The 24,563-nt window shown below is 35.4% G+C and overlaps 2 protein-coding genes across 2 annotated transcripts; one reads left to right on the top strand and one right to left on the bottom strand.

Moving 5' to 3' along the window:
• The first annotated feature begins 11,999 nt into the window (after positions 1-11,999).
• On the top strand, positions 12,000-13,535 carry LOC129803615 (putative nuclease HARBI1). Its single transcript, XM_055850316.1, has 3 exons — positions 12,000-12,219; positions 12,273-12,911; positions 12,975-13,535. The coding sequence occupies exons 1-3, from the start codon at positions 12,123-12,125 to the stop codon at positions 13,472-13,474; spliced, it is 1,236 nt and encodes a 411-aa protein (XP_055706291.1). The 5' UTR covers positions 12,000-12,122; the 3' UTR covers positions 13,475-13,535.
• On the bottom strand, positions 12,960-14,875 carry LOC129803616 (uncharacterized). Its single transcript, XM_055850317.1, has 2 exons — positions 14,693-14,875; positions 12,960-14,633 (listed from the first exon to the last, which is right to left on the bottom strand). Exons 1-2 carry the CDS (start codon positions 14,714-14,716, stop codon positions 13,593-13,595), a joined length of 1,065 nt encoding a protein of 354 aa, XP_055706292.1. The 5' UTR covers positions 14,717-14,875; the 3' UTR covers positions 12,960-13,592.
• Positions 14,876-24,563: the final 9,688 nt, after the last annotated feature.

Raw genomic sequence — 24,563 nt, 5'->3', positions numbered from 1 at the left:
TTTTGGCTTTCAGGATTTTGGTTTTCGGGATTTTGGCTTTCGAGATTTTGGCGTTCGGGATTTTGGCTTTCGGGATTTAGACCGGGACCCATTCTGATGTCGTTGATTAAACGGGTTTCAGACTTAAGACTTAACCATATTGCTCAACTTTTATAAATTTTTATAAATCGAGCTTTTTTTTGGGAAATTTTGACTTAAGTTTTTGGACATAAGATCTAAGGGCTTCGACAGACCAGAGGATTAGCCGAGAGATGGCTTAGCGTAATTATATTCGAAGTAATGTTTAAAGTAGATTTCCATCATTTTTCACTAAGTCGTCTCTCGGCTTAAGTCGTAAGTGTGTCTAGGGCATAAAAGATGAATTGGTTTGTAAAAAATCATTTAAAATTGCTTGTAATGTGGGATTTTACGACCTTTGGGAATTACACTAAACCTCTAGTTTAAACACCCTTTAGGATTAACTAAATTATCCATTAGATTCTGAACCAGTAAAATTACAGTGCTAAACTCGCTAAACTTCTAGTCTGAAAACCACTTTTTTATTTAATCCAAAGAAACAACGACTTATGTTAATAAAATGACTAAGAAGAAGGGGAACGATTTTATGAAGACAATTTAATTATTATTTAATAAATTATTTATGGAAATACAAAATAAGCTTTGTGCTTTTTCACCTATTATTTACTCGCCGAATATTTTTGTTCTTTTGCTAACATTTGATCGTAAATGTTCGTATATGAATAGGAGAGTTTTTGCGTGATATTTTGCCATTTATTGGCGCATATTTGTTTGTGTGGCAAAACTTGACACATTTTGATTTTGAAATATCTAAATCATATTAATAAAACACAAATTATTTTTCTTATAATTAAATTTGAAAACAAAATTTATTTGTGCAGTACACATAACCGAAAGGATCACTCCAGAACTGAAGATATAAATAAAATAATTCTATTGAAAGAAATAGCACAAGTACATTTCCAGTATCACTAAGCCGCCTCTCGGCTTAAGTCGTTGGTCTGTGTAAGCCTTAGGCCACTATATTTTGTGATTTTCGAAATTACGAGCAGTACAAGATCATTCACCTAACTAACCCCCAGTCAGCAATTGCGAGCATTTTTAGAACTTAAGCAGAGAGGAAAGAGTCATTTTCGCTGATCAATTGGTGATCTGGCGAATAGAATAGACTCCTTGTGATGAAGCAAAAAGAGTGGAGCAGTAAAAAAAAAAAGATATTGTTTGGCGTATAAGAAACACACCGCCCACGCTTTGGGCTCACTTTCTGGTCACGAAATTGACCGTCTTCTTTGTTCCTCATTGTTGGGGAAGCCACATTCCATCCTCCACTGTCTCTCGCAGCTGCAACAGGTGGAATGATTCTTTTTTAATCGGCCTTTAGAGAAACTTTTCTCCGTTTGTAAGTCAGGACCATGAATTTGCGTATTGTGTGTGATAGGTTTCCCATGGCATTGTTGATAAGACATTGCATTACATTAGAAAATTGTGCAATGGCACTAGGATGGAGGAGTTTGCACGACATTAGGTAGGAATGCTGAAAAGAATTCGATGTAACTCTAAAATTCTCCGAAAGCCATGAAGGAAAGGTTTCCTTTGGATGGTATACACTGGGGAGGGAAAAAGTGAGAAAATAGTACAAGAACATGCTCTTCATCCCAAGATGGTTAGACGCGTTGGTTGGCTTTTTTTTTAATTTTTAAATCTTCCTTTGGGCACGGGAACACATGTTGGGAGCGCGAGGAATTTCACCAAAGAAGTGCCAGAGATGTGAGAGACCATTGAAGAATTTACACATATCGCAATTTTGCAATGGCAGTGGCACTGCTTGATTAAAATTAATATTTATGGAAAGTTATAGAAATTTGTTCGTGAAATTGTGGTTCTATTTAAACAAAAAAAAACACCAATCAAATCGTCATCATCAAATCAACATATAATATTAATATTAATATTAATATTAATATTAATATTTATATAAAAAACAAGAGCGTATAATCTCTGAAACTTTTATAAAAATATGTTCTCAGATTATACTGCTATCTAATGGGATAAAAAAGTTTTGATTATATATTGCTGATTTAAAATACAAGGAGCAAAACTGAGAAATTAAAAAATACAATTTTTATCAATTTTTAAGAAAGTTTTCATAGAATTAAAACAATAAAACTGAGGATATCCATTCTTTTAGTCAAGATACATCATAATATTGCTTACGATCGAGTAGTGATTAAATCCCATTTATTTCAAAAATTAATGAAGAAATTGCCTTGTCCCACTCTACCCCTGTCCCAAACCTCCCCGGTCTCCCCTACTTGATTTAAGAAAGTGCTTATCATGGCTATCACAATTTTTTTTATTCTGAAGGCTATTCATCAGCGCTAAGACGGCAATGGACGCTGAAAACGACATAGTTTCTCATCAAAATGAAAGAAGAAACATTTCCGAGCAGCTTTGTTTCCTGTTTTATTTTAAAACAAAAAAGAGATGGCAAAGCGTCCTAGCTTTGCGAAATGCTCGAACTCACGAAAGAAATTAGAAATTTTTTTGTATGCACATAGGGTTACTGCTGATTTAATCTTGTTTATAGACATTAAGAAACAATGAGACAATGAGAAAGCCATTAAGAAATTATTAAAAATTACTTATAGGGGATGTAAAATTATTCAAAAATCGGTATTTACCCGTTTATTTACCGATGAAGACCGATGCAGTCGGGTTGGAAATTTCAATACCTTTCCAAAGTATCCTAATTTAACTAAATCGGTTGAAAAATGGGCCCTCCAAAGTGGTTGACCTTTGATCTTCAATAATTCAAAATGGCGAATTTTCCTGTCATAAGTATGTTAGGGTGAAATGTTCGCCTGGACTACCTCTAAAACATATCCGAAAATAGTTGAAAAAGCTTGGGCCAATTTTGAGAAAAAAGAAAAAAACATGGTTTTGGAGGGGCAGATGGGGTGGATGGGGAGGGGAAAAAAGCGTCGAGAGATATTGTTTTTTTATTGGGGGTCATCGAAGACTGAAAGTCGACATCTCTCACCGTTTAAGCTCCAGAAAAGTTAAAAATTGAAAAACAGACGATTATATAACTGCAACTGCTCTCTCTTTGAGTTCGAGCAGTATTAAATTGAAGCACGTCGTGTGCTTGAAAAGTATACCGCGAATATGCACCATTTTAAAGGTCCCCTAAAATCAAAAATTACGATTTTGATTTCGAGGACTGACAGACCAATAGCAATTAAGACTTATAGCCTCTACACACTAGAGAAACTTATGTCTTTATTAACGCAAATTGCCTGCGCTTGGCACAAGAAAAACTGTCAAATGTGGTAGTAGGTTAATATTAGGTTAATCCATGTGAATATTTAACTCATGAAATTTTGATGTCCAGGCTCAGGTAAAGAAAATTTATGTAACGGATTTCAAATGTGTGTTTCTAAGCTCTTACTTTATTTCACATTTAATTATTTACGGCACAAATTCAGGGATTTTTACAACATTTAAAACATATGATATACTTCGGTCGAGGTTTTCGTACCCTCAGGAATAAGTAGTGGTCACGTTTTCCTGGTCACCCAGAAAAGGAATGTGTAAAGTGAGTAAAGTGAATAAGGGCAGAAAGCTTAGATGGCACGTTTATGCTGGCCAGGAATAGTTCTAATTCCGTTGATCCTGATTACTCGGGACAGTTTTTCTGAGGGTAAAAGGGAGGGAAGCCTTCAGTTTAGAATTGAACCATTACAGCGACTTCGTCTCTTCCTATGAGAGGTTCCTCCTATGAGAGGTTCCTCCTATGAGAAGCAGGAAGCAAGAGCGAGCCACTACGAGAGCTCAGGAGGGCCTAATACAAATTTAGTCGAGGGAAATATGGAGTTCCGTATTCTCCATTACTGTCTCCAGTAATGGTAACTCCAGTAACTCCAAAAGAGTTAGCCTACCTTCTGTTGCGGTCTCTCAAAAGTTGCCCTATGGGAAGTTAAAAGTGTATTTCTTCTCCTTTAACGTGGATGTGAGCTTGAAAGGGAGGCAAGGATTAGCCTGAGAGAAAAATATATCGAAACTCACCTGAGAGGAGTGTTCAGAAGGAAAGCTCTGCCACCAAACTCATTTTGTTTACATTTGCTGAGGTAACTGAAATCTAGAAGAACCCTATCGATGGCAAAATATCTCTAATTGAAATGAATTTCACAGAACACTAATAAATTATAAAAATAAAATAAAATAAAATAAAACAAAATCTGAAGAATTGAATTGTGCCCCTTTTATTGCAAAACTGCCATTGTATGATACCTTGAGATATTAGCAAGCTATTCAACTCAGCAATGGGGTGATTAGGCTTTGCTTGGAAAGTAAAAAAGAGTCGACACGAGCGAAAATCCTCACGAGGATTGCCCGTAATTCATTGCTCATTGCACTTTGGGGTTCATTTGTGGCAGAAAATGTGTATCTAGTGTAAGAAATGCACAAATTGTATATGCATTAGAAGATGTGGACACAAGATGATTAATAACGGCGACAACAATTGTCAAGCCACTGGAAGACATGGGCTTGCACAAAATATCGCTGCACCAGACCCTGGAGATGATGATGAATATTTATGGAAGTGTACTTGCATTGCTGGAGCAGTGTAATTAGTGGCCTTTTGTTCATTTTCTCCTTCTTCCAATCGCCACAACGACAGATAATCAATTTAATTCAATTTGTGCACATTGGATGCCAAAGAGAAAGAGGCAATCTCTGCAAAACTCTCTCAAAACATTCACAACTTCCACCACAAATTACAGATGTGGCGAATCTTTCTTGTACGGTACAGCTTGCGCATATTCATGACATTCCACTAAATGGTGATGGGAGAAAAAGAAGAACTATCCTCCAAAGGATGACAATTTGCTGGGGATAATTAAGAGACCAATTATAGATACATAAAATTTCAATTGATTCACTAAGCAATTACAAAATTTAATATGCGAATTTCAGTCGTAAAAGATAGAGTCACAGTACCAGTCATAAAGGAAAATTTAATGACCTATCGGGACATATTGCGGCATCTTACTTCCCTTCGATTTTAATTTCATATATGGCGAATGACTTTCTAGTGTTTGTTTTAATTCAATCGAGGTTAAAAGGTAAAATACTCAAGTTTAAACTAGTACAGAGCATTGAATATTGTAGAAGAGTAAAAGTTTTATTTCCTACTGAAAGTATAATCTCTTTTAAGGTTACTAGACTACTCGACTTAAAGGTGCGCCCTTAATTAGAAGGGCAAAAATTAGGTTTTTGAATATATTTTTGATTTTCAATGTTTTTTTCTTATAACTTCTTGTATATTTTTTAACATGATAAAGTGTTTAAATAAATACTGTTCTAAAATATTAAAATTCTTCTAAAGTATTACAAAACAGCTGATTACTAATAGGTGGTTTATTGAGCGCCGTGTCACAACAAACTGTAAAAAGTTTAGAATAATCTAAAAATATTTTGAGTTTTAACTTAAACCAAGAAAAACTGGAGAAAATAATAAAATCGAAATATTTCTAATGTGGTTGTTTTTTTAAATCTATATTTTAGGAAAAATGTTGATTTTAACATGGCGCAAAAAATAAAATTTTTTAAAGGCCAATAAAGTTTAATTAAGAAAGAATTTAAGTCTCAACAGAATAAAACTTTTTTTATTTCAATCAGTCGATGAGTTTTATTTGGCCGGGTCCCGGTCAAAATTCCGAAAGTCAAAATCCCGAATGGGCCAAAATCCCGAAAGCCGAAATCCCGAATTTATAAAAGTGTGAAAGCTACTCCCACGATTGCGTCCGTGCTTGCTGGAGGCAAAGGGAAATTTTCTGTGTCTTGGGAAATTATTCTACACATTATCCTCCATATAATTTCATCCCTTTTTAGAATTTTGAACATATGGGATTTTGGCTTTCGAGATTATGGCTTTCGAGATTTTGACATTTGGGATTTTGACCGGGACTCGAAAATATAAAACCCGGCCATTTTTTCCGTCAATTAGACAAAATCGTAAAAATGGAAAGAGGAGAAAGTGTGATTCAAAATTTTCGACGTTCACCAGAACGGTTGCAAACCAAATTGTCGCTTATTTACTTTCGGCTTTGTATCTTCGAAAATACTTCGACTTGATTTCTGATTCCTTTTTTTAAATTTTTTTTGCGGATTATATATCAATTTAATAAAAAAATCGACTTTTTTAATCTTATAATGCATTATAATAAAAAATATCTACATAATATATAATTATTCTTATTATTCTTATTATTCCCCTATTTTTAAATGGAATTGGACCTTGTCGTGATATAATTTATCATTACAAACCAATTGTAAAGCTCAATTACATTAAGATGATCTCAGTTTCATTTAAAAATGAGGGAAAAAAATTTCAAAAGGTCCCATATTCCAAAGTTGCTGCACCTCCCTCTAATGGTAACTAATTTGCAAAAAAGCATTATTCCCTTAGCAGATCCTTGCGACTATGAAAAATAAGTTCAATCAAGAATATTTATAATTCCGCGGACTTATAAGGCTTGTCCTCATCCTGGTTGCAGGCTTAAGATATCCAGGTTAGTGACCCAATCTTGTCGATCCTTCGCCATTTTAGGAAGAACTTTTGAGTTGCTCCTAATTTATTACAACCACCTTGTCCTATAGATTTGCCTCGGTCAACCTCACCATATAAAGGGTTCCATAGTTTTAGCTGAGGTTTTTTATGTCTTGAGAATCTTCTTTTTATTCATATCGCTCCTTGGAAATTACAAGGGGCCAACTCACTTTTTGGCGATTTTGAGGTTTTAATGCACTAAGACAGAGAATTTAATAAAATTTCAGATGATATGAGTCAATTAATTTCGTTATTAGAAAAGTTTTTCAAAATTTTATTCTTTATGATTGCTTGCGCGGTTTTGTTTGAAGTCAAGGGGCACAAAATAGATTTATCGTTCAAATTTTTGTGAAACAAGGGACTAACTCAAGCAAGTTGATCCCATGTCATTCTAATTTCTTGAAAATTTGCGCATCATTTAGAATGACAAAGAGCTAACTCATAGAAAAACATATTTTGAAAGGTAAAAATATGTATATTTCGATGTTTCCAATAATGCTCTTACAAATAGAGACGAATTAAATTATTTTTATTAACATACTTAATTGAGATAATTATTTATACAAAGTTGAATCTTTCATGCTGTCTCCTGAAAAATGGCTCAGATTGAGTTGGCCCCTTGTAATTTCCAAGGAGCGATATGCTGGATATGACTTATTAAAAGAAGATGCAATCAGCTGCTTGATCTTAAAATCATCACGAATACATTCTGAACTCGATTTTTACGAATGATACCCTGAACTGCCCGGAGGTACCTTATCTCAGCAGCTTGTACTCGTAGTCTCATTTTTTCAATCATTACCCAACAATTAAGCTCGGATTTCTTCACCACACTTATCACAAGCTTCTTCATTACTGAAAAGAAGCCGTCACCTATGCACCCCGAGAGTTAAAGTATCAAAATTTTTATTTTGTTTTATAAATCTACGATCTTGAGGAAAATTTGTCCTTAGCATCTTGCCAATTATAAAATAGTGAATTCAAACCTGCACTGAGAAAAAAAGAGGGTGCGTTTAACTTTTTTTTCCTCATAACTTAACACTTTTTAGGTGTAAAAATATATTAACATTTTATAATGTTAATTTTACACCTTTATAAGGATCAAATTAACATGAAAAAGGGTAACTTTAACCCCCAATACACCTAAAATGGTAATATTTACACCGATTTTGGATAAATACTGCATTGTAAAATTAACATTTCCGGAATGTTATTTTAACTTTTTTTGGATTTCTCTCAGTGTGGAAAATCTCATACTGCAATTAGGGGAAAGTGCTCTCCCTTCGAACGTTCATTCCTTCGAAAAATGTGAATTTCTTTAGTTTTTCGTAAAAGATATACACTAAATTATCACGGAATTATCAGTAATTGATGATAAGCCAGCTAATATTTAATAAAAAAGTGTAAATCTCTTAAGAAAACTAAAAGAAAATTTACATTATTCGAAAACATGAACGTTCGAAGGGGGAGTACTTTTCCCATAAGGCAGTAAGATCTCTGGCTCAACTGCTACAATTCTGAGTTTAAGACCCGCCTAGTGCAAAAGGTTAAAGTGTCTGAAGTGAAGAAATATTTTTCAAGAAACACTAAAACTGCGTAAAGTGTACTAAAAATGACCGAAAGGACCCGATACATCAAAATAAATAAATAAACAATCCTTATTTTTTTAAAGACAATTCTAGCCCAGATGCTAAATGTTTACTACCCATGATTTTGCTGGTGATCTGGCACAAGTCACCTGGATGAACTAAACTCTATTTCAACTTCCTTTTCTTATGTTCCACGGGAGTGTTTATATTGAATTCCTCGTGTATGTCAAACAATCAGTCCAAGATGGAAAATAAATCTCATTGTGGCTCTCAGCTTCTAAATCTTTTTGAAACAGCTAAAGCACGTGTCGTTGTGAGCAATAGGAGTTAAACACTTAAGGAGCTATGGAAGTAAAATGGAGCAAGTGCAACCAGAAGATATGCGTTGGACCAAAAGAGCGGTTGCTGAATGGCATTGTATTACCTGAGAAAGTGTCACATGTTATTATATCACCTTTCCGCATTTATATGATTTTAATTAGATTTATTTATATGGTAATATCATCTTGAGTCTTCCTCGCTGGCAATTAAGGAACACACAGACGGTTACAGGCATTGTGTCATGTAAGGAGCAATTGGATGAATAAGAGGGAATTTCTGTATTTGGAGTGTTTTCTCAATGGGTGTGGGCTTGAATACTCTTTTCATTTTCCTGTATGTGGCATAATTGAAGGCAATGAGATAGAAAATTAAAGTGGATGAGACAAGTTGTTGGTGGTAAAATATCGATTCTCTCTCTTTCTGGGCAATAATTGCATCCAGAAGAGACCAAAGTATTCCCGATGGAGTACATCTTTCCTCATCAGCGTCGGGGTACATCTCAAATCGTCACTTTGCGACCTGTCCCCCGGACTTTCATTGCACAATTTTCCAATTGCTCGATATAGTAGCACAATATAATCTTGCGACCTAACTCTAAAACAATAAATTATTGTCAATAATATCTCGTATAGGAATTCCAGTGTACACCTTCTTTCCGGATACGGCAACTTGGTGTCTACAGTCAGCAGTCAACAGAGATATTAAGGCATCTCTCAGGTTTATCAACAATTCTCGCACAATTATTGTACTCCCTTAGGATTTTCCTTCCTCAGAAAAATGGAGATGGTGCGTGTTGTATTTATTTTGCTAAAGCGGAAAACACTCCCATTTTTGCTGATCATTTGCTAGAGATAATCAATGTATCATTATTTAAGAAACTTGAGGAAAAACTTATCTTAAATTTCTCTTCCATTATGATTTTACAAAAGTCCACTTATATGGCGCAGATATCTGTAGAGAGAGAGTTATGATGGATTAAAGATGGAAACTTTTGATAAACCCCATACAGTTTGTTTTGACGAATATGAGATTGAAGCTGTTGATGGCAGCTTGCATAATTATTTATGATGGAGGGGCTATGTGCAGAGAGATCATTTATTACTTGACAATGATACTCGGAGTTATAGATTTTATTAAAGTTATGATCAGTCTATTGTAGTTCCCTACATACTGCAAAATATGTATGTATTAAGTTTCTAAATCAAGTAAATTCTTATCCGATTGAGATCCAAGAAAACTTTTATGACTGTTATTCAAAGTTTTCGTAAAGTCTTGAATTTGAAAACAGGAACTAAACTGCAGTATTTCTTGCTTCGGCGAAAATAAAAACAATATATAGATAATATTGCACCGAGGATATTATATTGATATAAATTGTTTTTATGCACAAATTTCCGAATCCAGTTTAGGCTAAAGAGGTTCTTTTTTCGAACACAGATTTATTCAAACAAATAATATTATTCTTGATGAGTAAATTAAGGAATAATAATCGAAGGATTGTTTTCAAGCTCTAATTTTCAAATATCAATTATTTTGTTTTTAGAAAACAATTTTCCGTTGCCACTCTTCTTATGTATCAACTTTGACCTATTTTAACAGACTCAAAAATCATTTAATATTTCGAAACGGGTGGCAAATAAATGTATAAACTCGTGTCTTAAATGTTTACGGTGCGATCCATTTTACATAGTTGATTATCAGAATACGCCTTTTTTAAGGAACCTTATCACCTTCTATCTCTGATCCGATGGCCATGACAAGCTCTATTTTTTTTCAAGGAAATCCAGGATCAACGCAACAATGGCTAAGCTTTTTCACTCAAAGATTTGACTTATATTGAAATCTTTTCACTTAAAAAGCGAAAAGATTATTACTTACACTGCAACTATCAAAACGTCAAAATTAAATAAAATTAAATAAATGAAAATTAAAGCTAAAACAAGTTACAATTAAAGTTGAATCGCAGGTTTTAAGAATTCTATAAATTATTATTATTTATTTTTATTTATGTGATATTTATTGATAACTATATTTTTAAGCTGGTACTCTTGAATTCAGAAAAAAAGGATAGATGTATTAAGATTTAAATTTAAAGATTTGTCAAAAAGAAATGCTTGCGCCCACCGCTGTCTTAGCGTTGGTGATCAACCTCCAGACCCAAACGGTGCAAATGCTCTATTAACTCGATGACATAAATTATAAGTAGGGGAGACTGGGGCAAAACTTGTCAAAACGCATATTTAATTCTTTCAAGAGCTCTGAGAAAACTTAAACGTTTTATAATGAGCATATTCTTATATGAAATTTACTGCTCTACAACATTGTAGAAAACTATTTTCCTCTATCTCGAAAGAAATGTGATTTTCTAATCATTTTCTAAAAGTCGATTTTGTGGAGATTCTCAAAATTACTGGGGCAAATTTTGTCAGTCTTCGGATAATTTGTGACGTTTTACTCTCGCAAACGTTAAAAATATCAAATAGACATATTTTTATAGGAAATTTATTCCTCTACAACTTTGTCGAAGATAATTTTTCTCTATCTTAACGAGAGATGTGCTTAAATTGAGCTAATCAGTATTGATATTTTCTGTAAGCCAAATATTCCAGAAATAGGGCTCAAAATTTCATTATTTTTTATTTGACATAATCCTTTCTCGAATCCCTTTAAACTCTGTAAGTTTAAGAAGGTTCATGAAGGCTATCTCTAATAAAAATTTCAAGCCTGAGTCTCTTTTATTTTAGAAAATAGTAAATATTGAAATTTTCGTTTTGACAAATTTTGCCCCAGTCTCCCCTAGTTGTGAAACATTCAAATGCGTAAAAAAAGGGGTGACAAAACATCCTATTCTTTATGCCGAATTCAGACTGGAGTTTTAGCCCAGTTCCCGAAGGTCTCATAAATTTAAATAACAAGAAATTTTATTAATTTTTCAAAATCTAATGAATAATTTGCCCTTATAATAAAATCCCAAACAACAATTTTCTAAAAAATCGTGCCTGATAGGGAATTAGAGGAGTTAAGCCAGATGGCTAAGTCTTAGGTCTGAAGCTCGTATTACGGATTGATTGAACTCGTAACTTAGACACAACACCTCAAAGGTACTTTCACATTATTTACCGTTTACGGGTTTTAGACGATTTGAGCCGATTCATAAATCACTCAAAAGATTCTCCCAAAATGGCTTAATAATAACATAATTGATTTTCGATCTGAAATTGCTTATCGGTTCATAACCATTTCATTACCGATTCATAAGTGATTGGAACAGATTTAGGAGAATCAGAAATTCCAAGACCTTTCCAACAAAGCCAAACATGATATCATGCGATTGAGAAATACGCTCTCAGTCTCTTTACCTTTGAACAGAACTCCTAAAAATCATAGACATTACTTTTACTTAAAGCATTACGTTAGTAACATCTTACTTTAGCCGTACTCACTATGGCGTTGTTATCTTGTAATCTGTAATCTGTTAAGGGCTGTTAAGGCCATCATCGTGAGTGGCAAAAGTTTGGTCACTTTGACGTTTCGTAATCTTTTTAAGTTTTTTTGTTTACATTTTGGTGTTTGTCGTCACAATGAGTCGTAAGTACAATAAACAGCGTTTTATCAATTTCTTGGAGCAGGAGGCAATCTGCGATCTCTTGGATGTGAATGAGGAAGAAGAAAGGACAGGTAAGAAATTGACTTCCTACAAAATTACAATTTTTACCCAATGAATTTTCTAGGACAAGTTCGAGATGATTTGATGGAAGCCGTGATTGACCGTCTTATGGAGGGATTATTAATCATGATTACTCATCGATATTTGTACAGGACAAGAGTGCCGAAATCCAGTGCCTGGTATGAGAGAATACTACCTCAGTATGATCCATCAAGATTTCTTCAAATGTTGCGTGTGTCACGGGAAGAATTTGACTTCATCCTGAATGAAATCACTGATGACCTAGTCTTCACTGTGAGAGCGCGCTTGCAATTTCCTGTCGAGAAGCAATTAGCAATAGTGTTATATCGCTTAGGAGGCTACGGTGATTCTGCATCTCTTGCAAAAACTGCTGCTATGTTGGGAACTGGAGATGGTGGAACTCTGGACAAGGTCACTCAACGAGTGTTCTCGGCCATTTTACGACTAAAACCTCAGTATTTATATTGGCCAGATGCAGAGGAGAGAAGGATCCTCACACGAGAGACGGCAGATGAGTTGATTTTATGTGTCGGGTACATGGATGGGACCGAGTTTAAACTCGCGGAAGCTCCCATCCATGATCCCGACTCATATTATTCACGGAAGAAAGTACACTCGATCAAAGCCACTCTCGTGTGTGATCACAGATTCAGGGTGAGATATCTCGCGGTGGGAGTGCCAGGTAATTCTTGTAATTTTGCAAGTGATTTTGGATTTTTAATATCGATTCTTTTTGTGTTCACAGGGAGTGTCCACGATGCCAGAATGTTTGTGAACATTGAACTTGGACAACGCACGGAGGAATTTCTTACCGGAGATGAATATATAGCTGCCGATTCAGCCTACAAGTGCACGGAGAGAGTAATCACTCCCTATAGGCAAAACTCCAGGGCCATGACTGCGCAAGAAAGACGACAATTTAATCGTATATTTTCATCCTATCGTGTACGAGTGGAGCAAGTTTTTGGAGATGCTAAGGAAACATTCCAAAGTCTCAAGGAATTACGATTCAGACTTGGAACAGAAGAAAATTATGCATACTGTTGTAATTGGGTGATGGTCTGCTTCATAGTCTACAATATGCTCCTCAAATACAAAATGGATCGTGGCTACAGAATCGTGTTTGATGATATTGGCGAAATCAATGATGATCCTATTGAAGAAGAGCTTCAGATTCCAGCTGGCAATGATGCTGCAGAGAGGAAACGGCAGTACATATATGAACACATGTTGCAAAACATTTGATTAATAGATTACTTCAAAGTTTATTTCACTCCTTAAATGTATCACAGAATTCTTGAACAAATGAATAATAAAATTAAAAAAAAAAACTTGATAGAAATTTTGTACTCTTTGGTTTTGCTCAACAATCAAGGTCTCGAGGAATATTTTCAGTGATGCCATATTTGTATTTCAGTTCCTGCAACCTGATCCTCTCGTCAAACTCCTGCTTGCGCTTCTCAAGTTCGATCTTTGCTTTTATATCCATCTCCATGAGGCTGAGTCGCCGGTCTTCCAAGCTGGACTCAATGGCGAGCTTTTCTTTCTCGAACTCCACCCGCATCTGAGTTGAAGCTTTCCTTTCAGCCGCCAGTGCATCGATTCCAGGCAGCATTGATCCAGCGCTGGTAATCTTACGCTTCTTCTTGGCTGAAGAAGATGTGCCTGATAGTCCGCGAAGTCTTTTTCCCGGTGCTTCGCATACTGCAGGACGTGAAGCTTCATCAGAGTCATCAGGTTCATCAATCTGTTGTGAGTGGTCAGCACAGTTGCTTAAATTATTCCTGAATGTCGAGATATCACGGCCATCACGGCGATTGTCATCCATGTTTGATGTGCCTGGATTCACATCAGTCAACGAAATTACGATATCCTCATCTTCACCGGGACTCTCAGCAGGGACAAAATTTTCAAGACGATGGGGTGCAACGGTTTCAATCTGGCTAGAGTTGTTGGTCACAGTTGTTGTTGGACGTTTTGCGGTCACTGATTTTTGTGTAAATGCCCTAAAGTGCTGGACGGATTCATCATTGCCACTGTCGAGAATTCTCTGCAATCGTACACTCTTTTTCTGGGAAAATATCTCATCCAAGTCTGTATAGAATGGACATTTCCTGTTCAGTATTTCATTGATAGTTTCTCCACCGTCTTTCACTCCATTCCCCGACTCGTTGCGCCACTGCTCAACTTGGATATATTTTGTCTTGAGGTGCACAACCTTCTGACGCACTAAATCTGGATCCTCGATCTGGAGCTCAGGGTACAGGTCGCAGAATCTCGTATAATATTGCCTCGCTGTTGGCTTCTCGATTGGGATATTCTCCTTTAAATGCTCCAAAATAAGCTTGATGCATTCGTCATCCCATTTGCGGACTGGGTGCTTCCTTACTCGCTTTTTCACATCCTAAAAAGATTACAATTTGGTTCATACATGTTTTCCCGATGAATTAAATTAATACTTACAGAATTATCGGTGTTCTTTCCCATTTTAATGTCCGGCGCGAACCAAAACACAGCACAAATTCTGAGGTTATGTCATTTCTCATTCAATTTTAGCTTTTTCTGAAAGCTCCGAAAGCTTTCGGAAAGGCATGAAGTTAGCTGCTAGTACTTAATAAAATAAAATTTTTACGAGATAACAAGATTACGCACCCCAGAGTCCATTATCTCGTTATGTTCTCGAAATGTATTTTATGAATGAAAAATTATAACAAGATAACAGATTACGGAGATTACGAGATAACAACGCCATAGTGAGTACGGCTTTTGTGTTGTTCGGAAAGTTACTGATTTCGAAATTAATGTTCATTAAATCAGAAGTGTTTAAGCGAAAAGAAAAGAAGAAAATTAACACCCAATATAAATGATTAATTAATTGATATTTTTCACGAATTTCACCATTTTCTTCTAATAACATGGATCTTAAAGATCAAAAACATGCTTAATGGATTAGTTGTACAAAGAAAAATTGTGATTTTATGACAAACTTAAAGGAGTGTACTTGCATAGTGATTTTTCCATTTGAGTCCGTGCGAGTGAAAGAGATCGTTTGACGCTTTTATTTGGCTTTTTATCGTTCAATAGGCTGATTTACCGCAACGAGGCCACGATCGGGACATTTATTGGGTCATTATGAAGTGATTCAATTGAAAATTATCTTAGCCATTAGTTTCACATTCGATGAATTATCGAGTGGATTTGTGGACAACTCCAGCTATATCTCTGAGCCTCTCCTTTTGCCCAAGACAAGCATGGGGAGTACTATTTCAGAAAATTGTTTTGCGGTGAAAACAAATTTATGAAGAATTTGCTTCTTACCCAGAGACTTCACCGTAAAATCCTGCATTTACAAGAGAATATCCAGAGTAGAATACTTCAAAATTGATTCATCTTATGGTACTTCCAATACTTCTTCCAATGTTACATTTAGGATTGGTATCTGTCTCGCTTCCTCGTGCGAGGGAATGGCAAAATTGTAGGAATAAATATAAAATTTGCGATTCAGATTTCTCTCCTTGACATTGCCAATGGGGATATTGGGGAGAATGGAGATGGAAGGGGCTCAGAAGAAGATGCAGAAGAAGAGATTCTCCCTTGGTGACTGATTTTATATCATTCACGCACTTGCCATAAGTTTTATGTTTCAATTGAGTAGAGTATGGCTTTGAGAAAACTGTCTTATGCACACTTCTTTTACTTCCTCTCTTTGCACCAAGAGTTTCTATATCTCTCAGACAGAAGTTTATGAATGATAATAGTCAATTTATTGCATGCATTTACTGGAATTGACTGAAATATCGTCGCGAGTGGAATAAATTTATATCACGAAGATGCTATAGAGGCATCTTCTGCTACAACTATGATGAATTCATCTCTGTTGCAGATGGAATGACTTGATGGTCAACCTCCCGCAAGAATTGAATCTATGGTTTAGCTTGCTGCTGCAGGAGCTCAAAAATTATGAGGCTGAATCTCCCTCGCAAATTTTATATGATACTTTTTTGATAAGCTCAGCATCCAGCTGTGACATCGAGGAAATTAGACTTATTCCACTCAGTCACGGAATTGTAGGTAACAGCGATAAAATACATGTAATCGTATCGTATTCAGAGACATTGGATGTTGAGGAAAAAAAAGGAGATCGTCGTGTGAATGTGTCTGCCTTTTAGAGATGCTTCTCTTCGAGATATAACCATTTGATTTATCTTTCTCACGGCAATAATAATTAGGCACGGTAATAAATTTTACCTACTAAATCGAACTCATCATCACAAATGGCACTGATCAACAGAGTCAGATGAGATTTGAAAGAAAAATTAAATGGGGCTGTTTCGGACGGCAATTTAAATATTACTGTTACACTGGTAAAAATAAAAGGGTCAAGTTGACCCTTTTCAAAAGGATGGATCGTATTTGACCCTTTGAAAGGTTCACTTTTGTATCTCTTGAAATTTAGTATGCACATTTATCACGAATAATCATGTTTTATTGTAAACTTATTACTGATATCATATTTCTCTCATCTGAGCGAACACCAAAGATCACTTTTTCATTGTTTTTTATTCATTTATTCCGGAATTAAATAGATGTCAAAACCGTGACCCTTTCGAAGGGTACCTGATGACCCTTTCAAAGAGTCAAATATGATCCATCCTTTGGAAAAGGGTCAATTTGACCCTTTTATTTTTACCAGTGTAAATTTGAAGGAGGTTAAAAGATTTATGAGGAAGATCTGGAAAATTACAGGGAAAATGAAAAGATAAAGATATGGTTTGTTCTAGGAAAATTTTCTTTGAGTCCTCTTTTACAAATTGTTCTTAGAAACGACCAATATAAGATGAACCATTATTGTATAAAAGGAATTTTACAAAAATATCGTAACAATTCTTAAACTTAAGTTCTATGCTGTAGTGCTTTTCTTAGATACTTTTGGGGTTGGTCCCGGAACAAAAGTTGTTACTTTTGTTAATATTTATTCGATATTATATGTCTCATTCGTGGCGAAAGGTAGGACCATTTTGCCCATCGTCCTTATAGGAGTAGCATTTGGAATTTATCCGGTATCCATAAACTTCTTCGAGCCTCTCACTCACAATTTATCTTGAGCCTTCCAAATAGGTTTGAGTGGTAAAAGTTCGAAGCTCCGCTAAGGCTGTCAAAAACTACATTGAAAGAAGCTTTTTCTTCAAAAACAGAATTGATAAACTTGTAGGTAGATGGTTAGATGACAATTGTAAAGGATAATTAATTCCATATCTTTGACTAAACTAACTATATTATAAGAAAAACCGATGACAAAGCGTTCCAAGTTTTACAAAAATTTACTCATACATTTTTGTTTGCTTCACAAAACTTTACGAACAAGTGAAAAAATTTTATTTCCATGTAGGATTCGAAACAACGTTGAATATTGAGGTAATACTTCTTCAAATTTCACAAATAACTATATTTCAGGGATATGTAATTCACAATTGAATAAAATGCGTCTTCATTCTTTGATTAATTGCGCAGGACTCAATTTGTCACCAAATGGGCTACTACATTTTCACGAACATAAATTATTTCCCACACGGCCCTTCCTGATATCTAGTGTCCCCCTGGACAACTTCCTGGCCAGTACTTCATTGAATCGGCGGCCGTCATGGTTTGTTCAGGTCCTTCTCCAGTTCCAATCTTCTTCACCTTGTAGCGGTTATGAGGTAATATTTCTATTACTTCGTTGGGTCCGACAAATTTTTTTCTCACTTTGTATCCAACATCAAATTCTGTCTCCTTGATGGCGACCAAATCGCCAATCCGATAGTCATTGGCCCTTCTGCTTCGAAGATCATACGAGCGCTTGTTCTCATCTTGAATTTTGGAAATATTTTGTCTTGCCAAATCTTGTAATCCACATCTCTCTTCGTCAAAATCTTCTTCCAGTATTTCCACAATTTTATTGGTTACTTGACATGGATTCATTCGTAATTCCTGTTTGCATTCCACCTGTGTCATATTTTTCATATGATTCACTTTCTGACGTTCCTTCTCAATTGCTTCATGTTCCTCACGATCTCGCTTGATACGCTTAATCTTCCTGAATTTCCATGCTTCATACTCAATCTCATGATTCTGTCTCTCAGTAGTCCTTATCTTGGTAGTGACATCTTCAGCGCTTGTCATCATCGTCATATTGGCACGGGACATCGCATCAACATGGATCATCTTGTTTTCATTCTTATAACATTGATCACGTCGTCGAATCGTCACTTTACCAGGCACTATTGTGTAATGTACAGTCTTAAGGAAATTTCTGCCAATCAACCAAGTAGTCTCCATCACTTCTTTGGGTACAACATGGCATTCCATCCGATACTTCGCGCCATCAACTTCAATATTCATTGTAGTTTTTGCCAAAGCCTGGATAATTGCACCACCAAAACCACGAATTCTTTGAAATGATAATTGGTGATCCTCACACTTATCTTTAATTGACTCGTACGTATCTTCATTGATCAGAGATAGATCACTGTAGCTGTCAATGATCCCACAAAACTCTTTATCTCCAATCTTAATCTTCAAAATATCAAGCTCGTCATTAGTTGATTGAATAATGTTGATCATATTGACCTTCGCTTCATTATTACTCTTGAATTCTGAAACTTTCGACTTCGTCTTGCAATCGCTGGTGGTATGACCAAATCCATTGCACTTAAAACATTTTGGTCCTCTCTCTTTATTCGGACATTCCATGGATTTGTGACCAGCATCCCCACAATTGTAACAAATAATCGTTTTTTGGGCATCTCCTCGTGAGTTCTGAGATCTACTAGCAACATTCTTAGGATTATCATCCTTTTTCTCAGCGTCCTTGAGTTTCAGCTGCAGCTTTTCATATACTTCGATACGAGACTTCAGTTCTTCAACTGTCTTTGCTCCATAAAGTTGAGCTTTGCTCTGAACATTGTCATCAATGCCATCGCAAATATACTCGCATATAGTTGCTTCGTCAAGGCCACCCATCCTGCCCAATCTCTGCATTTCATAGACAAAATCCAAGAACTTTTCATCGGCTTTTTTCTTACGATTTGCCATGCGTCTATGCACATCGAGAGAACTTAATTTCTGCGTAAATTCCGTTCTCAGGGCATCTCTCAAGGTCTTCCAATTCTTGATGCCAGTTGTTGCAAAAATGAATTTGCGAGCAGTGCCTGTCAATAATTTTTTGCAATACATCAATTTTTGGATGTCGTTCCATCCAAGCGTCATTGCGGTGTCTTCAAATTCATCCAACCACACCTCAATGTCCTGCGAATCTTCTGCCCCAAATTTCTCGAGAGAATCTTCTACGTCCCTCAAGCTGAACATCCTGTAATCGTTTGAAGCAAGAACATTGGGAATAGTTGTTGCTGGAACATCATCAACATCGGTTCTGGAACCATTTGCACTCTCACTTTGCGTTTCATTTGCATCCTCATCAAATTGTACAATACGCTGTGCTAGCTCCTCTTTAGTGCCTTCACAATCCAAATTCCTCTTTGCGCACTCCGTCATCAAGCCTTTCTTGGTGAAATTCTCCAGCAATTCTTCAACAGATGCCATTTTCGTCGTCTTTTGCAGTGTTGCCGTCCTTCGTCGTTATGCAACAACTGCCGTCCTTCGTCGTTATGCAATGGTTGCTCTCGTCTTATGCAACTATTGCCGTCGTCTTATGCAACTTTGCTCCGTTGCCGTCTTTCGTCCTTCGTCGTTTTTGGGGTTTTTATTCACTACTTATTTGTGCTTTTTGCACCGTCTTTCGTCTTCAATTCTTCTTACAACGTCTTTCACTAATTTTTATCACGTCTTTTAAACAATTTTACAACGTTTTTCTCCACTTACTTTTCGTCAGCTTCTTCAATGTTCAATGTTCTTCGTTTTTCCCATCAATATTTCCTCTCCATCCCGGTTGAGCCCCCATGTAGGAAAAAAAAATGTTTGTTTGGTCGTTTTGAAGCGATTCATAAAAGATGCCCCAACTTTCTCAAATTTGGGCATTTGGGACCAAAATGTCACCCGAATTATAGAAAAATTTCGGTGTTAAACTCGTTATCGTTCAGCTACATACATAAAATTTACATGAAAATTCTATGAATAAGCCTCAATAATGTAAAATCATTAGTTATCGAATTAGAAATCGGTTCAGGCTTTCCAGGAATTTCAAGACCTTTTCAAGAATAAAATGGATAAATAAGAAATAAAAAAATAGAATGGTTAGTATTATCTTCCATTAGAAATTATATCTTATGGTTTAAGATTGGATAAAGGTTTTGTTCTGAAAATTAAAATCTCTGACTAAAAAATAGTGTTGTCCAAACTGCTCTACTTCACTGTACAGAATTTTTGTCGAAGTTGAAAATTTTATCTAAAACATTTTCCAAACCACCTTCAAGGTAAATGTAGTTTCTTTTGGTTACTTTCTCACCACGATCAATATCTAATTTCTTGCTAATGATCTGGAAGTGAAAAAGATAACTTATGCTATTAATTTTATAAATTTCCACAGTCAAAACCCCCTATTTTGCAAGAATAAATTTTGCGATTGAGAGCGAGAAGAAAATGTCTATTGGAATACATTGATGGTATCTTAGGCAGCATATTCAATCTTATAATAGAAGGTGGTGTATTAAAATTTCATTAGTTTCTATGGCATGTGATTAAATCTGCACGAGATACTAATTGAATTATGAGATTCTCACTTTTGAGGCTTTGTCCAAGGCGTGAGTGGTGTCTTGGGGCATTTAGATTGGAGAGGATTTGTTGTGGAAAGAGCATTTGGACATTCTAGCAGACTATGTGATAATTTGATCCACATACCCGATAGCAGCAGTGACAAATGTGACACGAGTATTTCTTGACAAATTACTAAATTAACTTGGGTCACCCTGAGCAAATGGTCTCACATCGATTGTGAACTAGGAAGACGAATCACTTGGCCACATTCCTTCGGGGGATTTTGCAATGTGCGATGTATGTGTGCGATATGACCACGTGTTGCGATGTTGCAATATACCTGAGATCCTGCATAAGATGCATTGCGGATGGGCATGGAAAGTTTTATTGCCCGTCAGGATTAACAGCTTAATCAACACTTGCGACAATTTTATGTCAAATTAAGCTCTCCTCCACCATTGGAATTTTCCTCTTATACTTCACACTCGTCAATTGTAACCGGCATCAACTGATGGTATTGTTGACGAACAGTTATAAAATAATAATATTATTTCACGCTCAGTGCCGTACGTCCATAAAATACACCAACAACACTCCCGGAGTGTAAATAAATACCAATTGATGGGACTTTTATTGTATTATGCCTTTCGATATAATTTTGCGATTTCATAGTCATCACCCTTGGATCTCTTATACCGCCAATGCATGCAAGCCACTTCACATGATGGCTCTATTGGATGCCCATGATGATCGATTGATCAACATCAAGCATCCAGCGAGACTCACTTTGGAGCATTTTGCATCTTTTGCAGTCATTGTTACTGCCGAGTGACCAACCCACTCTTGTACTCTGCTGCACATCATACAACTCTCTTGAAGCATTCCAGACTAGTTGTGTTGCAAATCATTGTAGCCTTTTTTATTGTAGAATCAGAAATATATGTTAGATCTCTTACCTTTTTTCGCAGAAATTCACATTTCGGTCACTTAAATGGAATAAATACCACACCCAATAGTCGCATTTAAATGTGATTATTAAAACGGTTGTAAAATTAATACAGTTTAAGAGACATTCGTTCACCTCATAATTCAATTTGTTTAATGGATATTTTGGTGTTAAATTTAATCTGGATCAATAAACAAGTCTTTATATTGTGTCTAAATAGCAAATTTAGAATCTGTTACTGTTTCTCTTCTCCTGATATCAATAATAATTTTCGAAATACAATAAATTTATTTATTACAGCAATAATTGTAAGAATTATTAATTTCCGAGCACAATAATACACTCAGAAAAAATATTTTTGTTGTATTGAATCTTAAAAAATCTGTGTGAACGAAAATTTCCCTTAGTGATTCTTTTCTGAGATTAAATTACACAGTCGTCTGTTACAATCCTCCTGTTCTGTTTACAGATCAAATTATCAAAATTGAGCGATTAAATTATTTCCAAGGAAAATGTTTCAAAAACAAAAACTAAGTAAATAAGGGAAAAATATTTTTTGAGGTACTTAGGGTAAGTGTGCCAAATTTCGGCAAAGTTGCATGCAAGCGCCAAAATCTCAAGTTTTGAAATATAGTATTTTTAATACAAATTGATTTTTTTATTACTTCTTCTTATGAAGTGTTGCTTGAAACCTTGTAGGCGGTTTATCGTTTTTATTTTCTCTAAAATCATTTTTAATACATTTTAAAATGAATAAAAATGTAGACATAGTTTTGTTGGCCTATTTCGACCACCTTCATTTTCATAGTCCTTTGCCCTTCCGGAATTCTTCCAATGTCTTTTTCATATAATCCCGTTTGCCGAAGCGAAATTTTTTTGCATTGGATAATCTCTCTCTAGAGTATGCAAAATCTAAAAATTCATGGAAATTTAAAGGACAAAAAATGACCGAAATTGCAACCTGGCCGAAATTTGGCACTCTTTTCCTTATTGTAGACTACTTAGATATATTTGTTTTTGTTCCTGAAAAGTCCTGAACATGAAGCAGAAAAAAATGTGCGAAGGCTGCATACATTCCCCTAAATATAAAAAAAAAATGAATTCTTGTGGATAGGATAAAGAGGTCACGGAGTTTGAACTGGTCTTATCCTCCGTTTTGGAGTAAATCGATAATCGATCTGAACGATAAATTATCGTTCTGAGATAAATTGTATGGACCCTCTTTTTTCCACTAGTTTTGCATACCTATGAAAGGACGCGTACAGCTCAGTGTGTCAGCTGTTGTGAAGTAATAAAGCAGGATAAGGCCAGGTCAAAATCCGTATTCTCTTTATACAAATGTCAACTCTTGACCGATTCCTAAGCATTCTTGTTGATGTAAAGTAGAAAATCATTCAAATCTAGGATAATTTTGTAAGATAACTAATTTCTGCCACCTTTTAAAAATGCTTCTTGTGTAAAAGCAGATTTTTTTTTTGATCTTACAGACTCTGTTCCAATTAATTTGCATTTTCAAATGTTTTTAATGTTATTATTTTCAGTTGATTTATGAAATCTAGTTTATATATTTTCACTCTAATACTCTTTAGGGAAAAATAGGTTTATTGAGACCTTTTAGATTATTCTTATACTTTTTATGATTCGAAAGTATTCTTTCTTATCATAAATTTATTATTGAATACATAAACCCTTGAAAAAATTAAGGTTGACTGAAATTGCCTTGCTGAATATCTCACGGTCCGGAAAAAGTCGAGAAGATTTATGTCACAAACGAAGCACCAATGAGATTTTTAATTATATAATTTTGCAATTATACTATCTCAATTACATTTAATCAAAATAAGTATTTCTCAGATTTTTCTTATAATTTAAATTTATATTGAGTAAATAATATGACATCATAGAGATAATTTCCATTTGTTGGTGACTCCTTCATCAAAATCGCGATTTAGTGACTTTGTCTCCAGCACAACAAGGGTCCAAAACAAGACATTAAGAAGAATGAACTGCCGCTTGGTGGAATTGTCACGAGAAATATTATTTATAGGAAAATGTTAATATGTTGATGAAGTGCAAGGGAATTTTATATGAGTATAATAGAGATTAATAAGAGTATCAGCGTGACTTGGCATCTGTTGTATAAATTTCACTAACGTGTTCATGTTTTCTTCATAATACGACCCAAGTGAACAACATTTCAAATGTTTTCCAATCTATGTATGCATTTTATTCCCTTTGGACAAATACTGTGTGGCCATAGCTTTTCTCCGATGGAATGGTGAGTTCGTGTGTTACAAAGGGGATCAATGATGAGAGTCACCAGTTCAATAAATTAATAGTGTTTCTTATAAATCAGCTTCGACAGGAATAAAACATATGGGAAATTCTTATGAGGAGCCTTCTCTGCGTGGCCAATTGATTGAGAGTGTTTTGGAGTGCGCAGAAAGAAGAGGAGTGCATCGATGGCATCGGGTGATAAATGCCCAATAAATCCGTCCAGGAACTTGCTGGGTGTCCGAGTGGGTGGCTGGGAAAGTGGGTGAATGCGTGCTGAATTCGTGTCATCATGGTGGGAAATTTATGATGGAAAAATTGCTTGCAAATTATTGAGCTTGCATATTGAATGCATCCACATCCCTCAGGAATTTATTAATTCTACTGATCAAAGGAGAAATCCCACGAGGAAGCGTCAAGAAT

This window comes from Phlebotomus papatasi, chromosome 2, assembly GCF_024763615.1.
Source record: "Phlebotomus papatasi isolate M1 chromosome 2, Ppap_2.1, whole genome shotgun sequence".
Lineage (NCBI taxonomy): Eukaryota > Metazoa > Arthropoda > Insecta > Diptera > Psychodidae > Phlebotomus > Phlebotomus papatasi.
The sequence above is the reverse complement of the archived record's forward strand: the minus strand, read 5'-3'. Positions and strand labels throughout refer to the sequence as shown.